General features: G+C 41.7%; 1 protein-coding gene across 1 annotated transcript; it reads left to right on the forward strand.

Annotated features, from left to right (window-relative positions):
• Positions 1 to 200: 200 nt before the first annotated feature.
• On the forward strand, positions 201 to 5860 carry LOC139477027 (uncharacterized). The gene is made up of 6 exons (XM_071259586.1): positions 201 to 307; positions 1366 to 1406; positions 2897 to 3009; positions 3708 to 3887; positions 4503 to 4549; positions 5690 to 5860. Exons 2-6 carry the CDS (start codon positions 1366 to 1368, stop codon positions 5813 to 5815), a joined length of 507 nt encoding a protein of 168 aa, XP_071115687.1. The 5' UTR covers positions 201 to 307; the 3' UTR covers positions 5816 to 5860.
• The last annotated feature ends 13889 nt before the right edge of the window (positions 5861 to 19749 follow it).

Here is a 19749-nt window from a genome sequence, read left to right on the forward strand (position 1 = left end):
AGTTGACGTGACATATGTGATTGAATTTAACCCGGTTCAATTAGCCATGTTTTCGAATACCTGCAATTGCGAGCTAAATATCAATACTTCAGGTAACGCAGGGCTACATGTCAACACTTCCGGTAACTCCGGACTAAATGTCATTACTTCCGGTAACTCCGCACTGAATGTCAGTACTTCCAGTAACTCCGCTCTATATAAAACTCCACGGTCGTACACTGACGCGATCCGGGGAGCTTCGAGGAGTGACGTGGGAGAAAGATAAGGCGGGATCAGCAGTTCACTATTTGTCAGCTGGAAAAGGAAGGTGGGTTTCTGCTTAGATTATGTGATAGATATGCTCTTCAACTGTTGTTAATTAAAAACTCTAAAAGAATATAATATTAAAATATCACCGTCGCCCGTTGTTCAAAACAATGTGGAAAAAGAATATAATATTAAAATATCACCGTCGCCCGTTGTTCAAAACAATGTGGTACATTCAAATGTGTTCTTTAAGTTAACAAACGTTATTTACTGACACGACAGTGTTGTTAAATGAATATTTATTTACAGAAGTACTACATAGTTTAAATAATGTTAAGCATCCTTATTTCCGTGAATGGTAAATATATTATGCCATCAGAAACACGGATCTAGTGAGTTTAACGCCGCTTTCAACAGATTTCCATTCAAATTGCCACTTGTCGGCTTGATGTGGGAGGAAAGCCCGAAGTGATGCAGTCTTGGACGTTTATCACTTGGTGAAACTTACGATCACGCTGTTGAAAATCTAGAAACACATTCTTCGGGATTCGATCCATCGGTAATCTCAGCTACGCCTTAGAAGCGCATCTCTGCAGGAGAATTGCGCCTTAAGCTACAGGTTCCCCCTTGCTCCGGGCTGTTTGTACATGTAAGGGGTCGATACAGATTCCCTGATACATATACAACCACCTCAATGGTCCCGTGAGAGCGGAAGGTAGGTGGTTCGAGGCCCACTCGCGTCCTAAATATAACATCATTTGGTGCTTGATGTCAGTGCTCGATATCAAGGGACAAAATAAGGACGGCTCGGAGTGTTTGAGTGGGGTATCCATGTTAAACTTCGGCATGGTATCTCAGTGGGCTAGCACTATTAGAACACCGACATCAGTCTGAACTAGTGCAAGCACGCACGCACGAACGCACGCACGCACGCACGCACGCACGCACGCACGCACAAACACCCCCGACCCCCATGTCTATATTAATACAATACTCATATATGTTCCGGGGACGATTATCAATTAAACAGACGGCATTTATTCTATACTTTCTGCTATCACATCTGTTCATTTTAATATTTTGATATAAAAATGTAAAAAATGCTTTGATTGCTTTCAGATGGAGTTGAAACTTGTTTGCGTGTTTTTGGCTATTGTTGGGTGAGTTTACATGACTTATACTGGTTGAATTTACATGACTTAAACTGGGTGAGTTTACATGACTTATACTACGTGCGCGTGCCTCAAATACCCACAAAAATAGAGTTCGTCAGAAAACGAGTTCTCAGGTATATAAGATAAAGAAAAGATAACGAATCTATTTTCGTCCCCACATTATGTTAAAAAGGGCGGAGAGATTAATACGTGCCAGTTGCCATGCATGTCGTTAGAGCTGACTAACTCGTTTGCTTGGCTGGGAGAGGTACAGGATGTCGTAATACGGCTGACAGTATTACTGCAATATTAAAGCTGAACTGCCTAAAAAGAAAGTATACAGTTGAACATTTGGATTTGACCAAATAATTACAAACGCTGTCAAAACATTACTAGGATGAATACACTCGCAGAAACACAGCAAACTTCAGGTCCAAATTGCATTTGTAGAGTACACTTTCTTTTGTCCGGCAGTTTATATCGTAGCTGAACGATTTGAACATCATTATTGTTAAAAAAGGTCCATGAAAACCAGTGGTCGATAGTACGAACACCTTCTGATCCATCTTCGATGACACACAGTCAGCTTGGACGAAGTGTCCTACTCACCCGTTTAGCGCGTTCATAACCCTCCGATACACATTTCCCTGCCTCGTGGGATTTAGGAGAACAAAATGCAATTTTAAGCCCCATACATTCCATCTGTATCACGGCGCCCTGTTAATAATTGAGTTCAGACAGACAGACCAGTGGTTGACAGCATGAACAACGATCCAAGCATCATCGAAACGAAGACAAACAATTCGCAGAGCCACACATTGTAACTTACCATTCCCCTTGTTTGGCCTTAACGACAAGCTTAGCATCCCCTCGGCCAGGTGTGCCACGTTATCCCACGTGGCTCTCCACAGCCAGACACTGAAGCTACGTTTTATAATTTTAAGCATTATGGAATTTGTTACAGATCATATCAGCTATTTAACATTTCTGTTGCTTAATATCGCTTCAGTTTTGTAGGTATAACGTTGTCGGTCGGTATAATAATACCTGCTAATATTGTTCAAGGGGTGTTTGGTACTTTACAGAAACATATATATGACTTCACTTCCGATATGGTTTGGTTTTCTTTAAACGTTTAACGCCGCTTTTAGCAATATTCCAGCAATATCATGGCGGGGGGACACCACAAATGGGTTTCACTCTACTCGTGTAGGGAGTCGAACCCGGGTCACTGGTGTGACGAGGGAAAACTTTACGCAAAAGGCTACCCCTACGGCCCGTTCTCTTCATGAGAAGATAGCAGTGGCGAGAGACAATACAATTAATCATTTTTTTAAAAGTCATAAATTAATTTTAACCTCTATGCCTTTGTAGTTGTATTGTATAATATGTCAAAGAATTAAAACAAATTCAACTATTTTTATTCCATTTTCTTCGAAAGGTCGCTCGAATTCGTAAACCGAAAATTTTAAAGAGTGTTAAATGTTGACTTTCAGCTGTAGCCAGGCACAGCAGTACACACAGATATGGAACGACATGTTGAACGGCAACTCTCCTCCCCTCACGACGACGCTGGTTGGGTTGTTTTTTCGAAACATGATGCGACCACGTACGTTATTACGTTATTACTTATAAAATTATGACATGTATTATGTAGACATACCTACTTTGAAGGACACGGTGACCTAATTAGCTATAGCGTGCTAACAGTTGTGCAGAATTATGTCCCTTACACGAATCAGGGTCCTGTTTGTTCGAATACCGTCTACGCTCCGATTATGATACATAATTTATCAGCACCCGTTGGTTCAGTCGTATAAGGCGCCGCAATTCGCTTCCCCTAGGATCCGATAATCGTGGTTTCGGATCCCAGTTTCACTTCCTGTGTGTGTGTGCGTGTGTGCGCGCGCGCGCGCGCGCGTGTGTGTGTGTGTGTGTGTGTGTGTGTGTGTGTGTGTGTGTGTGTGTGTGTGTGTGTGTGTGCACGTGTGTGTGTGTTGGCACTTCTTGCATTCGACTTATGCTCTCTGAGATACCATGGCGCAGTTTAACACAGACACCCCACTAAGATTCAGTATCCTGACTCCAAGCCGACCAATCCGTGTTTTATCCTCGTAATGTCGATCCCCAGGCAGGGTAACAACAAGTGCCACATTTTAACGTCTTTTTGTATGACGTGGCCACCGACCCACGATCAACCGACCTTCTGCTCTCGGGGCACATGATCTATACACTGGACCACTAGAATTAGCTGTTGACCCTCGTAACACGTAAACTGGTTTTCAATTCGGCGTCGTGTCTGTACAGAGCCTGGCGCAACGACACCGACAGCCACATCCCGAAACGACTTCAAGTTCTACTGGATCAACGCCTACCTCGACACCGAGAAGATCGCCGACGGTCTCTTCTCCTACTTCGACGGCGTCAGGGATGAGGTTATCACCGAGGAGGATATCCTTCCGATGATGAACATCGCCGACACTGATGGTAATCCGCTGTAGCTTTATCATCAGGTGAACGAGAAACCGCGAGAATACCGTGTCTCCACGGTAACAAGTGAGACTTTGTCCACCGGGGCAGTCGAGCGCATGAGTTCGCACCCTATCCTAAATTAATGAGTGTATTTTTTCTAGAATGGGCACATCCTCGTGAAATCGAAACTGGGGGCAATTGTTAAAGATACAGCAATTCGCTGTGTAGAGTGGCGTCCCTTGGGCACGCCAGTTTGTGGGTTCGAATCCCGGTTCTCTCCGATTATATTTCTAGGTTTGTCAGCAATATGCCGGTGCACGTGGGTTTCACCGATGTGGTGAACGTCTGAGACCTGCATCACTTCGGGCTTTCCTCCCACATTAAGCTGACACGCTGTGATATAACTGGAATAATGTTAAAGGGCGTTAAACCCAACTCACTCACTTCACTCCAAGAGTAGTCTTCGGCGTGACGAGCTAACGCTTTAACAACTAGGCTACCCGTTCGCACCTTTATACATGTACCTGAAATACAGTTAAACCCCCATCACTCGCGTCACAATCAAAACAAAGACAATGATAAACATCGCCTCGTCACTTATTGTAAAGCAATGGTCTTTGTCTTATTCAGGGAGCGGAACCATCTCCAGAGCAGAATTCAACGCTTATATGGACTTGGTAAGTTGATAACAGGTTCTCTGTGCCACGGACATTGTATGTTGAAGCAGGATCACTCGGGGTATAAAAACCTAACCAGGGATGCATAAAACCCCATGTTCCCCTTGCTTTGTCACGTGACTTCCATTGACTCGGAAAAAGCGTGTACATTTTGCTTTGAAGCGGGGTATAAGGGATTTATTATGCCTGTCAGAAATCCACGAGCAACCTGATTTGCTCGTGGCGGGGTATAAGGCATTTATTCGCCCGCTGAGAAATTTATTCCCCTCCAAGGCAGGATACATCGTATTTTAACAAAATGGACCAATCAGATCTCGTCATTCTGACATGGGGAGATAAAGCGAATTGTCGTTTATAACGGATCCATGTTAGATTTTCCGGCTGACACATTGAGGATATTATTCAGGTCCACCTCCAGGGCAGTGTTGTTATATTTGAAATACATTGTATTGCTCATGTAACACCGCTGGTGGTCACCTAGAGTGATTAAAGGTTGTTGTTGAAAGGGTCCCCTCTTTTAGTGTGGCTCTGCGGGTATCGAACCACGGATCTTCCGTTTTCTGGCAGACACTCTATCCATCACAGAGGCGGTCCTAATACTACTTTCATGACATTAAGCTTTTCACTATATTTTCTTAGAAGCGTTTCAGACTAACAATGTACTTCGTACTGGTGAGTGTGATGTGATGGTCTACATTTTGTGATCAGTGTGGGACTAAGCATTATAGGGGCCAGTGGTAGCCCCGTCTTCTAAGGCGCCACGATTCGCTGTGCAGAGTTGCGTCCCTTGGGCACACCAGAAACCTATGATTGTGGGTTTGAATCCAGGTTCGCCCCGATTATGTTTCTAGGTTTGTCAGCACCATACCCGTGCTCGTGGGTTTTCACCGAAGTGGTAAACGTCTGAGACATGCATCAGTTCGGGCTTTCCTCCCACATTCAGCTGACACGCCGTGATTTAACTGGAATACTGTTAAAAGCGGCGCTAAACGTAACTCACTCACTTAGCCTTATGAATATTTCACTGCAAAAAAAAACAACCAAAAAACTTGAGCAACTACACATGAACTGGTGTTTCAGGGAACTGAAAAAAAGACCTGTATATCTGTCTCCCTATAAATTCATTTTTTGGTCCCTCAGGCATATGCTTACGCCGGTAACCAGCGTCTGCTGCCCAGTGGGGTCGTCCACCACAACACCCACCCACACGTCCACGCCGACAACGTCCACGTCCCTAATGGACGGCCCTTCCTTGTCGTGGGATGAAAGTAACTCGTTAGTTGTCTTCCATTAAACAGTTCCCCCGTTGTATTGTGTTGCTTTGTGTCATGTTTTAAGTGTTTTTGACGGTGTATGAAATGCCCGGTCGTCTTAGGCGTTAAATTTGTTGGGTAGAGTTGCGTCCCTTAGGCGTACCAGGAACTGCTGCGGTCGAGTTGTTCGAGTACCACATTTGCACTATGTATATAGGTTTGTCAGGACCATACCGTGGGTTTGTGATGAACGTGTGAAACCTGCATGAAGTTGGACATTCCTCCAACATCCCACCTCCAGCTGACACATTGTACAAAGGGGTCACACCAAACTCACTCACTCACATCTACACAGTCTACGATTACTACGTCTACTATTTCAATTATAACATCTACGCTTTCTATTTCAACGACTACTGTCACTAACGTACTGCTTTGTCTGCCATAATCACACCCCCACCCCCACTACTACTACTACTACTACTACCACTACTACTACTACTACTACTACTACTACTACTACTACTACTACTACTACTACTACTACTACTACTACCACTACTACTACTACTACTACTACTACTACTACTACTACGACGACGACGACGGCTACTACTACTGCTATTATTATTATTATTATTATTACTACTACTACTTCTACTATCGCTACTACTACTACTACTACTACTACTACTACTACTACTACAACTGCCACCACCATAATCACACCACCACCACCACCACTACTACTACTACTACTACTACTACTTCTACCACCACTACTACTACTACTGCTACTACCACCACCACCATAATCACACCACTACTACTACAACAACACGACTGCTAGCACTACCACTACTACTGCTACTACCGCTGCTTCTGCTACTACTACTACTACTACTACTACTATTACGACCACAGGGGCTGTCGGGTAGCCTAGTGGTTAAAGCATTCGCCCTCCACGCCGAAGACCCGGGTTCGATTCCCGACATGTGTACAATGTGTGAAGCCCATTTCTGGTGTCCCCGCCGTGATATTGCTGAACTATTGCTTAAAGCGGCGTAAAACCACACTCACTCACTCACTCACTCACTACGACCACAAGTGCCCCTACACATGCAGGTCACAGGGGTTGCTCGTCATGCCAAAGACCCGGGTTCGATTCCCGACATGGGTACAATGTGTGAAGCCCATTTCTGGTGTCCCAGCCGTGATATTGCTGGAATATTGCTAAACGCGGCGTAAAACCACACTCACTCACTCACTACGACCACAAGTGCCCCTACACATGTATACAGTTTGGTAGCCTGGAGGTCACAGGGGTTGCTCGTCATGCCAAAGACCCGGGTTCGATTCCCTACATGAGAGGTGAGGTGAGGTGAAATTAGGTTTAACGTCGCGTCCAAGATTATTGCACTTATATAGCGACTTGCATGCGCGCGCGCGCGCGCGTGTGTGTGTGTGTGTGTGTGTGTGTGTGTGTGTGTGTGGCTGCTTGTACTAGACCGGACTGATGCCGATTTATAGTGCTAGCTCACTGAGATACCATGCCGCAGTTTAACATGAATACCCCCACTCAGACACAGTATACTGACTCCGAGCCGACCAATCCTTGTTTTAGCCCCTTAATGCCGAGCGCCAGACAGGATAACAACAAGTACCATCTTTTAACGTCTTTTGGTATGACGCGGCCGGGGATCGAACTCCGGGCGGACGCTCTACCACGGAGGCGGTCCCCCTATATGAGAACAATGTATGAATCGATCCTTACAGCAATACGTTCGTCCACCACAGCACCACCGACAACGTCCACACCGACAACGTCCACACCAACAACGTCCACGTCACTCGCCGCCGAAAGTGCAAGGTATAACCAGGTCATTTAAATCTTCAGAAAGAGAGTGAGTGAGTGAGTGAGTGGGATGGTGTGCGGTGTCTTACTTTGATCTTTGGGACGGCAAACAAATGCATAAAACCATGAAAATATAAGCATTGATCCCGAAAACTGCCCGAGAGTGAGTGAGTTTGGTTTAACACCGCTTTTAACAGTATTCCAGTTATATCACGGCGTGTCTGCCCGAGAGACTGCGAACAGTTTATTTTGTTAAAAAAATAAATAAAAAAAAATAAAAAAAAATAAAAAAAAAATAATAAAAAAAAATAACTGGGTGTCGTTGCACTATTTTTGTCAGACATGTTCATTATACTCATTCGTTATTTTGGTTCATAAAAACAAATGCAATACGGGGTGATGTTCAAGCCGATTAACACTTTTGACATTACAGCTCAAAACCTAATCTTGATCATTAAATGGGACAGGAGTAGCCAAGTGGGTCAAGTGTTCGCTTGGCATGTCGAAGAGGAGGTTCGATTCCCCACATCAGTGCCATATGTAAATGCCGTTCTTATGTCCCGAGCCGTTGTCCCGAGCCGTCATATGCTATTGCGACGTTTAACAAGCCTATCCATCTCTAACACGGGATTTAAAATGAAACATGTTAGCCCGATTGGAAAATCTTCCTATTTAAATACCGTATTCGACGTCAAAATTAGAAATAGGGGTCTCTTATTAGAGTATAATTTTGATAAGAAAAAACAAACAGAGTTGAATGATCGTAAATTTCGTCGTTTATGCTGACAGTCTGAAATTATACAAATGAAAAGTATGTGCGTATCATACACGACAGATATATTTTTCAGAATTTAATTGCCCATTCTTAAAGGCTGCGTATTATACACGAATAAATAAGACTTGTGTACATTGATCAATCTGAAGGGGTGCTAATTGGGAATGTCCACTAGCAAATATATGAGCAAATATCGTCGTGGGCGCTTATTAGAGCGGGGCGCTTATTACCTCGAATACGGTAAGTTGTTTTAGTCATTTTTTTAGGTAACACAACGAAATCGTGTAGTGTACCACTTATAATTGCATCCACGTTTAATCGTGATATCCCAAAACTCACATTGAAATGTCAAGATCAGAAAGATTGCAATTGTTCAGACATGTTATATCTAGACGTGGGAGTGTCGAGATTTGTGAACACCGCCATATGGAGGTCTGTAGTACAGTGAAACTCACTTCCAGGCCATAGCATTCGGTGTTTCTCGTCTTGTGTTGGTCGGCGCATTGACGGACGGACGGACGGACGGACGGACAAAACATGAGAAAAACCTGCTGTGAATAAGTGGTCTGTTGTTTTCTATGTGTGTAAAGATGGTCCACGATGTTATCAATAGCGGGCTATATTTGACGTGCAGTGTTTGCTATAAAAGGAGGGGCGGTCGGGTAGCCTAGTGGTTAAAGTGTTCGCTCGTCACGCCGAAGAACCGGGGTCGATTCCCGACATGGGTACAATGTGTGAAGCTCACTTTTGGTGTCCCCCGCCATGATATTGCTGGAATATTGCTAAAAGCGGCGTAAAAATCACACTCACTCACTCACTGCTATAAAATGAGTGAGTGAGTGAGGATGGTTTGACGCCGCTTTGAGCAATATTCACGCGCATGATTTTGTTTTGTTGTTGAGCGGTTGGTAATCAATGAGCAGCGAGGGACAACAAACCAAAAATGGAGCGGCCTTAGCTTGACATAGCGACAATGGGCCCTACCTTGTACTTTAAACTTGTGGTTATCATTTACTCTCCAAACAAAGAGACGCATAGGTGGTAACAATATTTTCTGAAGTAAACACCGTGGATGGAAATTACTCCATGTTGCATTGCTTCGAGAACATAAAGTTTTACTGACAAGTGTTCCCAATCGGCTTGTTTATTTTGATCGATGACCTTTGAAATTTGCATTATTCGTTTTCTAGGCAGTTTTCACGTTTAAGTCATGTAATTTGTCACGGGTTTCTTCAGCAAATTAATTTTTTTACAGTCCATGAACGAAGTGAATTTAGAAAATCGGCATGCCAAGATTCAATGACAAAGCAAGAGATGAAGCTATCGGTATAGTTGAATGTTTTGAATCACAAGCGTCAGTGGCAAGGTGTTTCAACGTCCCCAAAGCACAATTTCCCCACAGGTGATCAGGGAGACCCCCATCCCCTCCCCTCCCCACCCAAGCAGCCCAAGATCGCTACATCCGGGTCCTGCCCCTCGAAACAGGGCGGAGCGGTTGGGTAGCCTAGCGGTTAAAGCGTACTATGTGAACCTGTGGATAGGGGGTGGGGGCGGCTCTGAATAAATTTAATACTTTCTAAATAAAAATATATCTTTCATGGGTACACCATGCCATTACATTACACTATGCACAACACATTATTTTCTTACTTACTAGCACAAAATTCATTAAACTCATTAACTTGTAATTCAGTGAATGACTAAATGTAACAATTAATTTACATATTGTTACAGCTTGTTTCACAATTTCAAAATTATTTCAGACTCTGCATTGGGCCTAAAATAATTTCCTGTACATTCTCCTTCAATTTCAACCACTCGTAGTCTTGTGCATGGTTAAAGCTTTCGCACGTCCCGCAGAAAGCCCTGATATGGTACATTACTGGTGCCCCCAGCTGTGATATTGCTGGAATATTGTTTCAATCAGCGAAAAAACCATACTCACCTCAACAATGACACGGAAGGCAAAATATCAATTAATTTCTATTTCCGCTATTTTTGCGGCATTAAATCCCATTAATGATCTCTGTTTGTTGTTTGCTTGATCGGGTGGTCACGCTCGCTGACACGGTGAGGTAGTGATGTAAAATTGGGTTTAACGTCGCGTCCAAGATTATTGCACTTATATTGCGACGTGCATGCACGTGTGTGTTTGTGGTTGTGTTTGGCTGCTTGTACTGCTCCGAACTAATGCCGATTTATAGTGTTCGCTCACTGAGATACCATGCCGCATTTTAACATGAATACCCCCACTCAGACACAGTATACTGACTCCGAGCCGACCAGTCCTTGTTTAAGCCCCTTAATGCCGAGCGCCAGTCAGGGTAACAACAAGTCTTTAAACGTCTTTTGGTATGACGCGGCCGGGAATCCAACCTCGGACCTTCCGCTCTCCGGGCGGACGCTCTACCACTAGACCACGGAGGCCGACAGCGTGGCTCGAGGCTTACAATAACAATCACTGGATTGTCTGGTCCGTCATATTGATGGAATATTGCTGAGAACAAACAAACAAACAATCAAATCAGGACGGCCTGTAACAACCATCGCCGTCACGGCGGGCGACGACAGCTATCTGCAGGCTTACGTCACAGCGGATTTTGTAACTATATTTCATTGTTTAAAACTAGCACGTGTCACTCGAATAGACACAACCCCTGCATTTAGGGCTTATCGCTAGGCTACTTCGTCTTCGTCATATTCAAGATGTCGCTGCCACTTGTCTGGCCTTTAATTTTTCACTACTTATGCCAGACTTTTTCTTTTATCCTTCGGATTTATGTCCCCAAAATATAGGGCGGGAGGTCGAAACTGTTTTTTTAAAGACAAAAAGCTAATTGTCTTTGGTTTCATCAAAATATTAATTAGGTAGGAAAGAAAAATACACTTGGGTCTGGAGGAATACGGGAAGCAATACGTTTAGAGTTACCTCCCTTCCGTTATCGCCGCTCAAGCTCCTTCCCAGCGCGTGACACCTTCGTTACACTCTCGGTAACATCGCTGCCACCAGTGTGGGCGCAGCCATTACAAGAATCTTGAAATTTGCCCTCTAACCCCAAATGTAGTTACGTTTATACTTTTGTTTATGTCTTTGGGAATGCCATCATATTTCATTATGGAAAGGTTTACGACTGACCATGTTTTCCAGATGAATTTACTTTGTTGTTTTAATAATCACAGATTGGTTCGAGATTGCAGACTAACGGAAAATCAACCAACTTCTACCTTACATTCTTACTATATCTACGATAGTTTTAATGAAACAGAAATTCAAATTGACAAACAAAGAAAGTAATTTAGCAGCGATAAGTGTATTCGGCGTCACGACAGTCGTCACTTGTTTGTAAACATAACGGTCATGCGGTTGCGAGTTCAACTCCAAGCATGGTTGTGGCCACCTATCACAGTGGGGAGTTATGACTGGTGGCAGCGATAGCATAGAGAGCTCCGCGAACTGGTTATCGCTGTGAAGAGCTTGATCGCCGCTGATTTTTGTTGATTCGTCATTATTCGTTGTTTTGAGATTTTTACGAAAAAAATTCAACAAGTTTTAATCATATCACTTTAAATCATTTATTTATAATGTAAGTGACAGTAAATTAATTTTCCTTTAACGTTGTACTTATTTCTGGTCGGTGGAATATAAACCCCACTGCTTATGTAAACAAATACAGTAAACTACGGTTATAACGAACTCAAAGGGACCTTAGTTTTTAGTTCGTTATAACCGTAGTTCGTTATAAGCATATATATGTAGCATATATACAGCCAATGGCCGGGAACAAAAGAACAGTTCGCTATATCCGCCAGTTCGTTATGAGCGTGTTCGTTATAAACGTAGTTTACTGTATTTCACACTACAGTTTTGTGTTGTCGGGGGATTCGTTAACCAAGTGTTCCCCAAGTTGTCTCACAGTGACGAAAATGTTTACTTGTCGCTGTCACGTGTAACACAGGAACAAAAGGAACACAGTTGTGGTCAGGCTCGGTAACTCGTCAATTAAAATATGTACCCCCCCCCCCCCCCCCCCCCCCCCTACATAAAGGGGGTACATATTTTTATTTACTGACCAATAACGAGTTCCTGTGGTGTCATATCCGGCGGCTTTTGGGCGTTGCTCACAATATCAATGCTTGATATGCCTGGCTCTATTTCGAATAAATAAGTTTTAATCCTGTCTTCATACTATCAACCACTGGTTTGTTTGGCCAAGCCAGGCCGTGGTGATATATCTGGAATATATAATGTTTCTGACAGCGGCGTAAAATAACACATAAACAAACGAGAACTAACAAATAGAACCAGGGTGGCGCTGATATATAAAAAGCATGGTTCGGCGTTTTCTCTTCGGGGCGGTGGGGTAGCCTAGTAGGTAAAGCGTTCGCTCGTCACGCCGAAGGCCCGGGTTCGATTCCTCACCTGACTACAATGTGTGCAGCCCATTTCTGGTGTCCCCCGTCGTGATATTTCTGGAATATTGCTTAAAGCGGCGTAAAACCACACACACTCACTCGTTCAATTATTCTCGGCTATATATCAGCTTTGTTTTTATCTTTTCAACTGTTTAAAGATCGTAACATCAAAGTTTCTTCAGAAGCAGAATCATTCGTCACCACTCGCCCCTTTCCGTAACCTGCAAGAAGACTCGTCCCCCATTCGGACAAGCCGAATGACGGCTACGGAAAGGCACGATTAGGGGAACACGCGAAAGAGGGAGGTAACTCTTGGTGTCCACAATGGTCAAGCCGCCCCAGAACAATACTAAAAATATTTAAATAAATAGTTTAGTGTCTTTTTCAAGATAGACAAATGTCTTTAGAAACTAGACCGTTAGCGTCGAGGCGTACATGTTTCGCTTTAATGCCATTGTTATCAAGGCCCTTACCGTGAATACTTAATGGTCCACACTCGACTAGTTGATTGGTCGAAGCGGCATGAAAATCTCCTCATTTGATTCTGCCAGAAGCTGTGATAGCATATTAATTTTGATCCGCGATCGGGGCCGTTGTCAACGCCACATTCACCACAATAGTGGATATTTTGACCTAGGAGACGTCATCCTTTTTGGAAAACAATGAACCATTCCATTTTTATTAACTGCAACTGGCATCTAAAATTTTATTTTTATTTTTTCACTTTGATTTTTCTGTCATAATTTAAAAAAATCCATTGATACCGCGAGCTACTATTTGTTTCTTTCATTTCTAAAACATTGAGTCTGAGCTCCGTTCTCTTATAACTAACTTTATAATAGTGTTATCTCTAGAACAATCTCGCGAATGTTGGGTATACATACATGACACATTCACAGTGACTACGCGCTACATGGAGAGCGATTAATAGAAAATCATGGCCTAAAAGTGCCCTTTTAATAAACTGACCACAAACACCTGATATACGTTTTCAATTATTAAGCATAAACAGTAAATATGATGATTATATGGGTATATATGAGTATTTTCCAGCATTTATATTTTGATGAAATTTTGTCAACTAGTTATGTTAACTAAATTCACAGGTTGAGAGATGACTCATATTTTTTTAACGTAAAATTGTATTTCACGTTTTTTCCAATCATTTGGAGATGAGGGGTCTTTTTCAATATTAAGTACTTTCCTAAGAACATCATCACTATCAATGTTAATATACAATTCCGTTCAATACAATATATAGAATAATTAATTCTTGTTAGCTCCTGGCGATGTTTTGGAATTTCTGAAGGAACTGAGATAAGCTCTTTTATACTGCAGGGCAAAAGAAAGTATACATTTGGAAATTGGACTTGACCAAATAATTACAAACGTTATCAAAACGTTACTAAGCTGAACAGTCGCCGAAACAGCTATGATAACCGTATCAAAAGCATCACCTTTGAAAACATGTTTTATTGTTCATTTCATTTTTATTAAACAAGGGTGTATACTTTCTTTTGTCCGGCAGTTAAGGTGAATATGTTTGAATTGAATAAAATTCAAATTTATTTCACTTACTTTACACTAAAAACGGTTTCACAGTTTAAATTGCAATTGCAATTACAATGAAATAGACATTGCTTTATAAAAAATATATTTGCTTATTTTTCTAGAGAAACTAAAAATATTCTAACTTCAAAGTTCAAATTAAATTTAAGCTGTGAACTGTAATTTATTTTGGCGTTATGTGTTTTGAGTTTAATTTCAACTTCAAAGTGAGTGTTAAAGAGGAGGAACAGAAATAAGTCCTTCTGGCATCCGGGGATTTTCAAATTGAAAAAGAAATCAAACGAAATTTCAAATAACGAATCTTGACAAAATAAATTTGTAAGTTATAAAAAATAATGGAAAAGTTCTCCCATTGTGTTAACATAAATGGTTGACAAAAAACTACATCAAAATACAAATACTGGAAAGTACTTCCAAGTCGTAAGAACGCGATGCTGAAATGTTAACTTCATATCTTCATGAAAGACTAACCGCTGTTGAAGGCCCCCGTCGTTTGCATGTTTATAGACCTAAGCGCTTGATATTATAACGAATTGGCTCAAACAATTACCACTCCATTCTTGAACACATTGTGGATACATTACTGATACATGGCCGGACATTTACCCGGTGGAGCGAGAGACGTGGCTGTGTCTTGCCGACTGGACCGCGCTCGAAAGCTGGCCATTTTCCATCTTACAAACTGCAGTGTGAATCGGCCTTTATGCTCTCAGCCCATTACCCCCATCGTAAAATCCTTTGACGGCAGGGGGTCCATTCACACACTGACTTTAATACCTTCGCACCCTCGCCTTCATCGCCGCCAACGCTGATGACTAAAATAAGAGCGACACCCCCCGAAGCCGTGCCATCATTGCCTTCCATTTTGCCTCTTCCGGTGCCAATGAACGCGGTGTTCTCTTATAATTAGGGTATATTGAAAGGGTTTGTAAAATGATGAATTCATATGTGACAATTAATCGATATCAGATGTTTTTATTTTGATATTTTTCTAAAAACGTCTAGACATAGGAAATGTCATGGTTATGCTCGGGTTTGCTATAATCTATGGAAACCATGGCTTGAATATAGCTCGTTTGAAGTTTAAAATGTAACAAAATACATACTTTTGGCATGTCTGTCATAGCTTTCTGTGTAGAATATCAATGGATCGACAGGCGTTTCCTTGCATAATGCAAACCCACATATCCTCGACAACATACTCCATGACATTACATGTGTTACATATGATGTATTAATGTGTATGTAAGATGTATTAATATGTATGTCAGATGTATTAATATGCATGTATGATGTATTAATGTGTATGTAAGATGTATTAATATGTATGTAAGATGTATCAATGAATATGTATGATGCATTAATGTGTATGCATTATGTATTAATGTGTATGTAAGACGTATAAATGTGTATGTAGGACGTATTCATGTGTATGTAAGATGTATTAATGTGTATGTAGATGCATTAATGTGTATGTATGATCTGTTAATGTGTATGCAGGATGTAGTAATGTGTATGCAGGATGCATTAATGTGCATGTAGGATGTATTAATGTGTATGCATGATGTATTAATGTGTATGTAGGATTATTAATGTATATGTAGGATGTATGAATGTGTATGTATGATGTGTTTATGTGTATGCAGGATGCATGGATGCGTATGCAGGATGTATTTATGTGTATGCAGGATGTATGAATGCGTATGTATGATGTATTTATGTGTATGCACGATGCATGGATACGTATGTATGATGTATTTATGGGTACGCAGGGTGTATGAATGCGTATGTAGGATGTATTTATGCGTATGCAGGATTCATGGATGGGTATGTATGATGTATTAATGTGTATGTAAGACGTATAAATGTGTATGTAGGACGTATTCATATGTATGTAAGATGTATTAATGTGTATGTAGATGCATTAATGTGTATGTATGATGTGTTAATGTGTATGCAGGATGTATTAATGTGTATATAGGATGCATTAATGTGCATGTATGATGCATTAATGTGTATGTATTATGTATTAATGTGTATGTAAGACGTATTAATGTGTATGTAGATGCATTAATGTGTATGTATGATGTGTTAATGTGTATGCATGATGTAGTAATGTGTATGCAGGATGTATTAATGTGTATATTGGATGCATTAATGTGCATGTAGGATGTATTAATGTGTATGCATGATGTAGTAATGTGTATGTAGGATTATTAATGTGTATGTAGGATGTATGAATGTGTATGTATGATGTGTTTATGTGTATGCAGGATGCATGGATGCGTATGCAGGATGTATTTATATGTATGCAGAATGCATGGATGCGTATGTATGATGTATTTATGTGTATGCACGATACATGGATGCGTATGTATGATGTATTTATGGGTACGCAGGGTGTATGAATGCGTATAAAGGATGTATTTATGTGTATGCAGGATTCATGGATGGGTATGTATGATGTATTTATGTGTATGCAGGATGTATGAATGCGTATGTATGATGTATTTATGTGTATTCAGGATGTATGAATGCGTATGTATGATGTATTTATGTGTATGCAGGGTGTATGAATGCGTATGTAGGATGTATTTATGTGAATCCAGGATGTATGAATGCGTTTGTAGGATGTATTTATATGTATGCAGGATGTATAAATGTGTATGTATGAGATATTTATGTGTCTGCAGGATCTATGAATGCGTATGTTTGATACGCCTTAGCGGGTGAGCTTCTGCAGCAGGTAATATGACAACCCGTGACCAGGGACACATCCAGTGGACACCACAAGGTAATACGGTCTCTTTTAACGAACACCCAGGTACTCCAGTTCGTTTTATCCGAAGTGGGGTTAGTAGTTTAGCCTAGTGGTTAACGCATTCTCTGGTCACGCTTAAGGCCCGGGTTCTATTCCCCACATTACTAAAATTGTCCCCGCTGGTGTCTCCCGCCGTGATATTGCTGGAATAATGCTAAAAACATACTCACTTACCATCTCCGAATTTCATAACATACTCTTTTCAAAAAGAAAGAAAAGCACAGGTAGATTTTTAGTAAATTTATTGTATCTATAAAAGTCGATATATTTAATTTAATATCATAGATACAAATATGAAATTTTGGAGCATAGGCATATGTTGTCGTTGTACAAAGGCATTGCAAACTGTTGATTGTCATGTCACATAAGGCCACAAGGTTGCGCTGAACTCGGTATCTCGTGTGACCGCCCCGGGCAGCAAGCACGGTTCTGCATCTCCCCGGCACTGACTGGATAAGTGTCCGAATTCTCAATTGGGTTAAGATCTGGAAATCTCGACTGCCAGGGCAAAACGTTGATGTTGGCATTATGAAGGTAGTCTATGAGCTGTGTGCGGTGGAGCGTTGTCCTGTTGAAACAGCTCCCTGTGGCGGTCAATGATTGGAAGAAGGTGAGGTTGAAGAATTTGATTCATATAGCGATTTGCTGTCAAATGTCCCTCAACCACAACCAAGTTGGATCTCCTAGTGTAGGATATGACCCCCCCCCCCCCTCCCCCCCCCCACACACACACATTTCATCTCCGCCACCGAAATTGTCGAATTCACGTACACAATGTGGGGCAAAACGCTCATTTCGACGACGATAAACACGTTGTCTTCCATCTCGCCGGGGAAGAAGATATCGTGATTCATCGCTAAACCACACTCGTCTCCAGTTTCTCAAATTCCAAGGCTGTATGGTATGTCACCAACGCAAGCGTCGCTGTCGATGGATCCAATTTATATACCGGATTTTTGGTGTAGTCAGGTTCAATGAACTATGTACTACCTGTGCGTTTCTTTTTTTTAAGAGTGTACATAAACAGCATTACGAATTGCCGCCCGTGGAAAAGAATGCCATTTTATGATCAAATCTCGTTGGGGGTTTCAGGGCAAATATGTGTCCTCTGCACGTCATGCTGGTTGTATGAGCTGACGATATGGATCAGGGGGCTACACTGTGTGATTATGTGTCATCGTTCCCCCAATGTGTTTATCGATGCTCATACTGTCAACCACGGGTTTGGGGCGGTGGGATAGCCTAACGGTTAAACGTTCCCTACTCACTCCTATGGGCCAGGTTCGATTCCCCACATGGGTGCAATGTGTGAAGCGCATTTCTGTTTGTTCCGTCGGGATGTAGCTGGGATATTGCTGAAAGCGGCGTAAAACAACACTCACTCACTCAATCACGGGTTTGTCTGACCATCGTGATATAGCTGGAATATTGCTAACTGCAGGATTATCAAATCTTTTTATCTTTTTATTTTTTAATGGTGAAGGGTGAGCGCAGGGACAGGACCGAACCCCCAACGTCATTATTACGGCAACTAGAAAAACTGCCTCCTGGGCACTAATTTACTTTAAACTTGAGATCACCCATCCAACTACTCTCCGCACCAGCATCAGGTCGGATTTCATTAATAAAACATAGACATATTTTTCGTGCAGTATGTTAGCATGCACGTTACTCGATATACATTAATATCCACGTTCTGCCTTGACGCTATGGGCTCGGCTACATGTATAAATACATCTCCAGTTTGACAACTGGCAACCCCTGAAAAACCTGCCCACGCATCGTCCAGTGTCACACAGACTAGAAAATCCAGATACGTGCACCGCGATGTAAACCAGCTCAGCAATAAACCAGCCTTACCATCCACACCTGGTCCTACCACAACTGCATTACGTGAGCAGAGAGTTAAATCGACGCCCTGAATCTATTCAGACGAAAATTCAAAATGGCGGCCATACAATCCAGACGACCTCCATTCAAGTAAATCCACCAGGCGTGAACATATAAACGCATAGGGAGACTTCATTATGTTCAAATATGTTCGCATCTCGCATGCTTTTCATATTTAGCCAGACGCTGGCAGTTAAATCGATAGAAAAAACAACATGCATGCCATTTATTTGACATTTCCCGAATGGTCAGCGTAACAACTTGTCTGGAAATTATGACTTCTCGTTTTATATATTTTATGAGAAAGCGCGCGATATTTGAGATTCACAGCTGAACGATTGAGATTAAGTTATGATTATATTCATTGTTCGTTTTGTTGTGTAAACTTGCCAGTAAGTTCCAGACAAATAACAAACACACTTGTTCACTGGCACGACAGAAGGAGCTCTGTAAATCGAGTCCCTTAAAACGTATAATTACAGTTAATAACAGCATTGTTTTCAGATGACAAACATTGTGCTGAAGTTGAAAGTCAAATACATATTTAAAAATATTTAACAAATAAATAAAATATTTTTTTTTTTAAATTTTATTTTTTAAATAGCATGCACAGTATTTTTTAGC

This window comes from Haliotis cracherodii, unplaced genomic scaffold (assembly GCF_022045235.1).
Source record: "Haliotis cracherodii isolate W230 unplaced genomic scaffold, xgHalCrac1.p SCAF_30, whole genome shotgun sequence".
NCBI classification, from domain to species: domain Eukaryota; kingdom Metazoa; phylum Mollusca; class Gastropoda; order Lepetellida; family Haliotidae; genus Haliotis; species Haliotis cracherodii.